Source organism: Mandrillus leucophaeus, unplaced genomic scaffold (genome assembly GCF_000951045.1).
Source record: "Mandrillus leucophaeus isolate KB7577 unplaced genomic scaffold, Mleu.le_1.0 Scaffold130, whole genome shotgun sequence".
NCBI classification, from domain to species: Eukaryota; Metazoa; Chordata; class Mammalia; order Primates; family Cercopithecidae; genus Mandrillus; species Mandrillus leucophaeus.
Genome location: NW_012101255.1, coordinates 4,778,246 through 4,788,506, shown reverse-complemented (window position 1 = coordinate 4,788,506; position 10,261 = coordinate 4,778,246). Strand labels below are relative to the sequence as shown.

General features: G+C 39.2%; 1 protein-coding gene across 1 annotated transcript in view; it reads left to right on the top strand.

The window, feature by feature from the left end:
* Window positions 1-8,826, top strand: part of CPB1 (carboxypeptidase B1 (tissue)) — a 70,245-nt gene extending 61,419 nt beyond the window's left edge. The window contains exons 11-12 of the mRNA XM_011972798.1: window positions 6,068-6,152; window positions 8,449-8,826. Of these exons, the coding sequence (XP_011828188.1) occupies window positions 6,068-6,152; window positions 8,449-8,636 (273 nt within the window). The 3' untranslated portion in view covers window positions 8,637-8,826. The remainder of the gene's footprint in view (window positions 1-6,067; window positions 6,153-8,448) is intronic.
* The last annotated feature ends 1,435 nt before the right edge of the window (window positions 8,827-10,261 follow it).

Genomic DNA, 10,261 nt, shown 5'->3' with positions numbered 1-10,261 from the left:
GGAAGGAAGGAAGGAAGGAAGGAAGGAAGGAAGGAAGGAAGGAAGGAAGGAAGGAAGGAAGGGAAAAAAAGAAATTTCATTAAGCAACTATTAAGTGCTCATTATAAAGTATGTTTCCTGCCACTGAGAACTTACAATCCTACTGAAATGACTAGACTTGGGTACCAGAAACCATACAAAAGGAGAACAGAATTGGGAGTTTCCCATTAGTGCAGTAGTAGGAATTCAGGAGAGGAAAATGGCAATGTTTGCTGAAGCTACACAGTGAAGATCATAAAGAAGGGATGCAACTTGTTCTGAGCTTTGAAGTCTGGGCAGAATTTGAGTGGCAGAGAAAGGAATAGGACGTTTTAGGCAGAGAAAATAGCCGACAAATGAGCAATGGAGAAACTGAAAGATGAAGTTGAGGAAGGAAGTAGAAGGGGGTCATCTTGTATCGAGTGTTCTCCCTGGGGAACAGTCGGGACAAGGGCCAATCAATGAGGTGACCAGGTTGTGTAGGCACTTGAATGCCAGGATGAATCCTGTGTCACAGTGGGCCCTGGAGTCAGGGGCCTGGAAAATAGGATTGTAGGTCCATTACAGAACTTCCAGTAGAATTTGGAATTCAAACAACAAATAATTTTTATTGTAACCATGTCCAAATATTTCATGGGACAGACTTCTACTGAAAAAATATTGTTCATCTGAAATTTAAATTTAACTGGTCAATCTGTATTTTTTCCTAAAAGCCTGAAAGTTCTTGGGATAAAGTGATGTTTTAGCAAAAGTGACCTAGCAGAGATGTTTAAAAGATACTTGTAATGTCATCAACAGTGAAAAAGACATTCTCATAGCACCTTTAAAATCAGTTGTCTTTCTTTTTCATCTTTTTCCTAAAATAAATTCTAGTTTACCATAATTAAATATTTTATATGACTTCCATTTCAACTAATTTTGCCCCCCACCCCCAGATGACATTTGGCAATGTTTGGGAGACATCTTTGGTTGTCATAACTGTCAAGCTCTACTGGCATCTGGTGGGTAGAGGCCAGGGGATGCTGATACACTTCCTACAATGCACAGAACAGCCCTCCCATCCCCAACAAATTATCCAGCCCAAAATGGCAAGAGTGCCAAGGTTGAGAAACTTGCTTTAAATAAAGATAAGAACAAAGTCACATTCCTGGACAAAGGCTCTGGCCTTTCACAGGATCTTATACTTTCTTCACAAAACTTTACAATGTTCTGCAAATTTCAAGTGCAAGAGAACCTACAAATCCCCCATTAGACAGTATTTATTTATTTGGGAGAAACTCCACTTCTACCAGAAAAATAAATACATACATACATACATTCTCTAGACTTTGCAATTTCAGCTGACTCACACTTCACATTTCCCTTGAATGTCAAAGAGCTTAAAAATATGTATGCAGATCAGTCCAATACAAAGTTTGGTTTTCATCAGTGAAAGCATTCCCACACTCCCCTGGGCTCTGTGGAAATCGGCAGGCCTGGTTCTCCTAAGTCAAACTTTTTCCTAACTCCTTGCCCTTCTCTAATCTCAGGGCCTCCTTTTTCTCAAAACACATTTGCTTTTTCAGGTCTCAAATGCTTTCTCCTTGGTGCCTGCTTATAGACCGTAAGGACTTCTTCTTTTGCACCAAAATTATAAAAGTTAAGTTTCTTATTGGTCCCTTGGTATAATTTACCCATTATCGCAGGACAGAAGGAAGGAAACTGCAGTTAAGGGTCATTTTGATGCTTCCCTTATCACAGATATTCACCCATAGGGATGGCTAAACTCAGAACTTTCAGTCAGAAACAAAGTTCTACAGAAAATTTTCTTTAAATTGTTTTATACCTTATAGTTGGTTTGGAGCTTTTGTTTTCTTATACTGTAATAATGGGCCACTGGAAGATTGATGCTGGCCGTGTACAAGAGATTGGAGTGAGAGCGATGTGCACAGTCACGAAAGGGGAGTTTCTTTATCATATATTCAATGGGAATGCAGGTCAGTGGAAAAGAATATCCTCTCCTTATTCATCTCACCAGGTCCTTGGAACTCAACGTCTGGAGAAACATTACACTAGCTCTTACTTTGTCTCTTGGGCTGTGAGCTAGACGTGACATTTTAGACTCTCTCTGTCTTTTGCTCTAGGACCAAGGCCTCTTTTTGAGGAAATAGATGACAAAAGAGAACATGCATAAGATGTGGTAGGAAATTCATAGCTAAGGATTAATAAAGGCTGACCATGTTTGGCCTTGACCGAAAGCAAAGTTTTCTCTGAGGCTGATTTATATTTAGCTTCCTTCTGTTCTTTACAATTGGTAAAACCAGCTCCAGCAACACTTCTTTTGAAGTATTCCAAGGCCACAAGGAGAAGTGAAAAAGAGCAGAGGATTTAAAGAAAGAAGAACCTAGCTCAAGTCAGCCACTTATGGGGCTGTGTGCCCTTGAGCAAGTTCTTTTATCCTCTGTGAGTTTTAGTTCTTTTATCTGTAAAATGGGGATAAAAATATCTAGCTCTTATCAAGAGCTCTTTGTAAAGCTTAAGTTTTTATGTAAATGTTAGTTCTGATTTTGAATCCACTGAGAAACAATGTAAGATGCCCCTCAAAAGAGAAGTTGTATAGAAATTGTCACTAATTGGAATTTCAAGATACGGACGGAGCTGTCTGCTGTGTCGTTGCTTCTTGGCTCTTCCATCATCTGCCCTCATCTCTTTTTACAGAAACATGCAAGGGAACAGAGTTACCACTCTAACATTGTAGCAAATGCAAGAATTACCTTTCTCTCTACCATTCTTGGCAGGGGTCAGTCATCCAGGTTGATTGGAACATTCCCACTGAGCTTGCTGCCCCAGATGGCATTCCATTCTGCTAGAAAATTCTGTGTCAGTGAAATGTGGACAGATAATGTTGAGAAGATAAATGAGTAACATTTGTGAAATTATTTGAACTTTTCTAAAGAAAAGACGCACACTGATTCCAGGGATTTTTGTTAACATAATTGGAATTTAAAATATGATATTTTACTTGATTAATGTCTGTTCTGACTTTTTTTTATCTTTTGGCCTTGGAGGGGCTGAGAGAAAGGATCCATAGACTTTTTTTTAATTAATAGAAATAAGTAAAATGCACAGAAGATGTCAATGTCTAAATGTAGCAACCCATCAACCATCAATAAATGGTACCACTGCCCTCCCCAGAAGCATCCCCAATCTCCACTCAGGTGGGTTCAGCCTCTGCAAAGCTCAGCACTCTGCACCTCCACCCAAATCTTGACTATTCATAATGCCCCTAAGCCAGAGTGTTAGACTCAGTTGACTAATCATTTGCTAGGTGCTATGCAATCTGCTGAGGATACAAAATGAATAGTCAACAATTCCTTCCTTCAAGGAGCTCACCTGGAGAGGATATAGATGCAAAAACAACTGATTATAGCACACACAGTGAACCCTGATAAAAGTGTGGGCACCCAACAAGGAGGGGTGCTCAATGCTTCCTAAGAGAGTAGAGGTAGTTTCATAAAGAAGATAACACTAAAACTGAATCTGGAAAAACAATAGCAATTATTCATATTAGCAAAGACAGAAAGAGGATTCCAGTGAAGCGAAAAGGGTACCCACAGTCATGGAGGTCAGGAGAAGCAGGAAAGGGTGTATAGAGAAGTAATTCAGGAAAATCTACCTCAGGAGGAACACGAGAATACACAACAAATGATGTAGCCTGAGAGACAAGGCCGGACCTGGTTTGTAACAACTGTTTTTGCCAAAGAGGTTTGACATGATAGAGCCATCGAAGACGTGGTGATGAGGTGATCTTCAGAAGATGAGAGATGAGGTGGATATCAAGATGAGAGAGCAACTGAGGACAAGAGCTGAGAACTTAGGCATGAATTAAATGTTCCTCCAGTGTGCACCTGTGACAGGAATAAAATAACAACATTTTTAAGCCCACATCAACCTCAGGTATTCCTTCAGCATCAAAAAAATAGAGCAACTGTTTCCAAAAGATGCCAGTGAAGGCATAGAGAGAACTCGGATGTCACTTCACATGCCCAGAGTGTGGTTTGAAGAAAGGACAACTAAACATTTTTCTGTGGCCTTAATGGAAATCATGATTAAATTGATAAGATAATAAGTCAAAAGAGATAACAGATCACAAATAGCCCCCTTTGGTTTTGTCTGAAAACTGTACTATTGTATTGCACCAGTAAATATGTTGAGAGACTTGAACGAAAATCAATCAACACGAGTCCAAAAGATAACGACAATGACTATTAAATCTTCTCAAGTCTTCGTAACTATTCATGTTTGGAACTAATCTTGAAGAATATTTCCACTAACTAAAAATAATAATTCAAGGCTTAAGGAAAAATTGAAGTAAAGCCTGAAGAAGGCAACCGGGGAAGGAATAAGAATTCTGTAAGATCAGAGGTTCTGCCTTCCAGAAAAATAACTAACTAGAGATTTCCTTTGATAAATGGCAAGTTAAAGAAATTGTAGAATGGTAGAAAATATCATGTTTACCTGCAAAAAGAACTATTGCCTCACCATGTTTCACATCTCTAGAAGATGGTTTTAAATCTATTCTTAGCATTACATAATGTTTAACTGGTTCTGGTTTCAATTGGCAGTGGAACCTAAGGGTTTAACCAAAGGGTTAAAAAAATCTAAATCTAGTGTCTTTGTTACAATAAGATTAAACAAGAGGAGCAATATATTTAGGCCACAACAGTAAATATTCCATGCAGTTAGAGAAAGCATGTCTTAGTTTATCAGTTTAGAAACAGGAAAATGGAACCCTAAAATTTGCAGGTACTGAACCAAAACTCTGAAAATAATGTTAGTTCCAGGAAGCTGATTGCATCATTTCAGTGGACCAGAACAGAAAATAATGAATTACATTTTATAACTCTCTTAAAGTTTTCTAATTTACCACCTGGCTGATGAAGTATTAATGCTTTAGGAATTGGAATCCTTGAAGTCTTATGGCCATGCCCTCATCAGTTTGACATAAGATTCTACTAAACTGGTTTCAACACTAGAATAAGGGAAGGAAAATTCCTACTTTGTAAAAATCATATTATTCTGATTTCATCACCAACCTCACAGTTTTCCAGGCATATGTAGAAGAAGTAATTATAATGCCAGAGTATGAAATACAGCCAGTTTCATTACCGGAATGAATTATGGCTAATTCTCCTGCAGTAAACAATTTGTTTTTCAAATCTGTATTCCCCAGACAGCTGAGCCAGGCCTTGCTTCTCAAGTGTTTTATTTAAATAGGCAGTATGTCAGCGGAGTTTTATCACAGAGTTTCTGAGTACAGAGAGCCTTTCCCTAGGAGTTGGGTGCAGGGAACCGGAGGGCAATGGTTCTTATGAGAAGGTGATGATGCTTCTAAGAAAAAAAGATTACACGTAAGTTAATACTTAACAACTTTTTTAAATTCTGAAATTCAAATGTTCTGCATTTTGAAATAGAATGAATATTCTGTAACTTTTTAGTCTAAAAATTTTCCAAGCTGGAGCTACCACTCATCCATGGAACTGCCAGTCCTAAGCATTTCCATGCTGGCACTGAATGTTGCATTGACTAGCCAATCAATCCTATGGGCAGTTTCTAATGCTCCTGCCCTAACTCACACAACCCTATCGTAACTTAATCTGGCTTTGTAACCTGCATGTTGCCAAGCGGTTTTTTTTTGTTTGTTTTGTTTTCTTTGGGTTTTTGCGTGCGTGTGTTTTGGTTTGTTTGCTTGCAAACAGGTAGACAACTTCTTTGCACAGCCCTAAAACCTTCTTGTCTCCTGCTTTACTCTTACAAACTCTTACAAGACAAGATAAATAGAGGCTCGGAGTGAATGCTTGGGGAGGGTATTAGGGAAGACATCCTTGCACAAGAATTACTTGGATCATATCACTAAGTTAGGTAGAAAAATGAAAATGGGTCCTGAAAAAGCGTATACTATCCAAATTGTTACTTTACACGCTTTGGATGCCTTAAAAATAAGGTACAGGGCATTTATTTAGCAGTGTGCTTTTATTTATTTCCTTACTTATTGCTGTTTCTTTTGCAGAATACCCTGGCTAAAGCTGCTGTGAAAGAACTTGCCTCACTGCACGGCACCAAGTACACATATGGCCCAGGAGCTACAACAATCTGTGAGTCTTGGCTTCAGAACTGTGCAAAGAACCATGTGCCTAAGAAGCCAACAAATGGTTCCTGGGGTGTTTATTTTCTGATAGTTTAAAGCATGTGGCTTCTGCCTCACAACTAATTTTTCTAAAATATGTAATCAGTTTTCTGTTCAAAAAAAAAAAAAAGGAGGGAAAGTCTGGACAACATAGCAACTTTGTCTCTAAAAACATTTAAAAATTAGCTGGTCATGCACACCTGTAATCCCAGCTACTGAGGAGGCTGAGGCGGGAGAGTCCCCTGAGCCCAGGAGTTCAAGGTTACAGTGAGCTATAATTGCACCATTGCACACCAGCCTGGGTGACAGAGCAGGACCCTGTCTCAAAATAAAAAGGAAAGGGAAGAAAAATATCCTTTTCAACCCACAGAGACATTTGCTCTCTGTAAGTATTTACTGAGCACTTACTATATGCCAGGGCCTCACTAGGCACTTAGAGAACAAGAAGGTAAGAACAGAGAGAAGAAAAGATGAAAAGAGAAAAGGAAGGAGGGAGAGATCAGTGCAGTCTTTAAAAAACTGGCAGTAGGGAAGCAGGAAAAAATACGCACTCTTTTGTGATACAGGTGCCAAGTGCTGTGACATTAGGATGCACAAGGAAAGCACACACAAAAAGACCAACCAACCCCACAGTATCAGAATTAACTTCCCAAGATGATGACACCACAAAAGTTTTATTTGAAAGGACCGTTGCTGGAGGAAAATATAAAACAGAGTGTTTCCGGCCAGGCACGGCGGCTCATGCCTGTAATCCCAGCACTTTGGGAGGCCGAGGTGGGCAGATCACGAGGTCAGGAGTTCGAGACCAGCCTGCCCAACATGGTGAAATCCCATCTCTACTAAAAATACAAAAAATTAGCCAGGCATGGTGGCGGGCACCTGTAATCCCAGCTGCTCAGGAGGCTGAGGCAGGAGAATCACTTGAACCCAGAAGGCGGAGGTTGCAGTGAGCTGAGATCCTACCACTGTACTCCAGCCTGGGTGACAAGAGCAAAACTCCATTTCAAAAAAAAAAGACGAGTGTTTTTTGTTTTTTGGTTTTTTTTTTTTTTTTTGGCTAAACAGACAAGTACCAGGGCTACTTGAGGCACAAGTCACCTTCAAGAGGTAGACACCAGTCCCTCTAATCAGTCACTCAGTGTATGCAAGCAAGTGGCTAGAGTGGGAGGGGCTAGACTCCAGAGCTGTAGATGCTGCAGCTTAGATCTCTCTGGAAGGCACATTCCACAGGCCTCATTTTCAATTTCTATGTATATCTTCCTTTGCCTTCAAATGATTTCTTTCTGCCTGAGGTTGGAAAGAAATTGAAACACACACATGAAAAAAGACCTGGTCTCATCATCAAGTGGCCTCCAGTGCAGTTGGAGAGGCTCTGGTCCTGAGTTGTTGGAATTTATTTTAAGCCTTTATGCAGAATACAATTTTCTTTACTTTTATTATTTTTTAAAAACCGCTCTGAATCATACGAGGCATACTGTTTTCTTAAGGGATTTCTCGCAGAGATAGCCCACCTATTTATATATTGTGAACTTGGTGCATATTTTATTCAATTCAGCTAGGTTTCTTTTTCCATTACACTGTAAGAACTTGGAGGGCAGAGCCAACATCTCTCCCTTGTTCTGGCATCTTCAGAGTTGAGGCCATAGCCTGCTGTTCCGTGGGGGCTATACAATTGTTGACTGAAAAAACAGATGAGTGAATAAATGAACAAATGAATTAATTAATACATATTTTATGTGTCAGTGACAACATGATTGTTATTGAATAAATTAACAACAAGTACCTTATCTACGCCAGGCCCTATGCTAGATAAACACTAAAAATACGAAAATGAAGGCATAGCCCTGCCCTCAGCTTCTTCAATCTTATCATTTGGCATAGTTTCAGCCGGGTTTAGAGTCTTCTCCTCTTGCCAATCATCACACAGCTTTCCTTATTTTCCTGAGAAATACACATCGTTTCACATATAAAGTATAGTTCACCATAGCATACAAGTACACTGGGAATTTTGCATTACAGACTACATACTTTCTGAAGTATTAAACACATCATTTCTACAAAGTGACGTGGTGATACATTTAATAAGATTGGAGTAATTTTTTAAAACGGCCCCCAAAACATTTATGATCCAGTTTACTAGAAAATTGGCCTACTCAAAATATTTTGCACAGTGAAACATTTGTAATGATAAAAAGAAAGTGGCAATTTTTTAAAGCTCCTTCCTAGATTTAAAGGTTTTTTTCATTGCTGTTTGCACATTTCAGATCCTGCTGCTGGGGGCTCTGACGACTGGGCTTATGATCAAGGAATCAGATATTCCTTCACCCTTGAACTCCGAGATACAGGCAGATATGGCTTTGCCCTTCCAGAATCCCAGATCCGGGCTACCTGCGAGGAAACCTTGCTGGCAGTCAAGTACATTGCCAGCTATGTCCTGGAACACCTGTACTAGTTGAGAAAGCTGATGGCCTTGTTTCAAAATTCTCATTTTTCATTTCCTTTCTTTCTTGAATTCTTATTTTGGTTTGCCTGGATGTTTTACAGATCCCAATCTTTCTTTTAAGTTTCTGGGTCTATTAAACTAGGTAGATCTTTTCATATTGATCATAATAAAAGTGAATCATTACCATTGGAAAACCTGACATATGGTCTACTTCTTTGGGGATAAACCGTTGTGAATGAATGACTAAGCAAGCCGTGCACAGTGAGGATTCGGTCAACTGTATAGGAGTTAACATCCTCGGGTGCTGGCCAAGACCATCAGGGTGCAGATGCACTGATTACAGTGGGAGGCTTGTGAGCTAAGAAGAAATATAAAGGGAAATTCAGGACTATAAAACCTGGCATACATGAAAAGACACCATCTTTCTTGGTCTAGCTTTGGTCTCCACTCATTGAAGTTATTTTGTCAGCTGTCTACTACATGCCATGCACTTTGCTAAGCAATTGAAGATGGAACAATGAAAAAGAAAGATAACATGTCTGCCCTTAACGTGTGTATAGGCCCTTAGGAAAGACAGACGTTACACAAATAATTAACTCATTAATTAACAATGTATTAATTAGTGATCTAATTTACGTTAATCAAATAAGTGCTGGATGAACTACACAAAAAGAACGTACAAAAAGTCTACCTGCTTGATGTAGGGGAGAAGCCTCCCTCAGAAGGTGCTGTAACCTGACAAATAAATCACAGTTAGCTGCACAAAGGGAGCACCCCTTCCAGGCCTGTGGCTATCCCAAAGTGTAAGAAGAAAGCCATTGAGGGTGAAATTTAGAGAGCTGAGTAAAGAAGAGCATGTGTACAGGCAAGCAAGGGTGGTAGGAACCATGTCAGGCAGAGCTTAGAGGTCATGTTAAGGATTGGGGACACTGGTCTAAGAACAATGAAAATCCATGGAAGATATTAAGTCACCCATGACATGGTCACAGTGTTTTTCGAACACCAACTAGGCTAGGGTGTGGAAAGCAGATCAGACATGAGACAAGAGGATGCCAGGGACCCTGACTCGACCACTTGGACCAACAAAAGTGGCAAAAATCACTCCAGGACTTGAAGTTTTCCAGGACTAGAATTGAACATACTAATGTTGGGAAGTATTGTGCCAAGTTCAAATTTTAAAATAGAATGAGATGTACTAAAGTTATGATTTAGGGGCATCTCTTACTTAAAAATAATAGACTATTAACTCATTACTTTATAGACTTTTTGTAGTCTACTTTCATAGACTATTAACTCATTACTTTCTATATGACTTCAAGAAAAATGAGACTCCATATTGGGCATGATATCTTAAAATATCTGTAACAGTGTTCTATTCATAAAGAGAATCCATTGAAGGAGCAACGGTTTGCGAAAGTTGTCAAGCCAAAGAATAATTAATTGCATTAATTGTCCACTAGATGGTAGCAATGCAGCTGCTACAATGTGTCACACAATCACCTTCAAACTCATTTAGTAATACATCATTTAAATAGAGAGACAGAGACCCATACTTGCAAAAAAAGAAAAAAAAAATTCTCATTAATTTATCAGCAACATTGGTGGTAATTAAAAAATAGATGTAATTTAGCTAA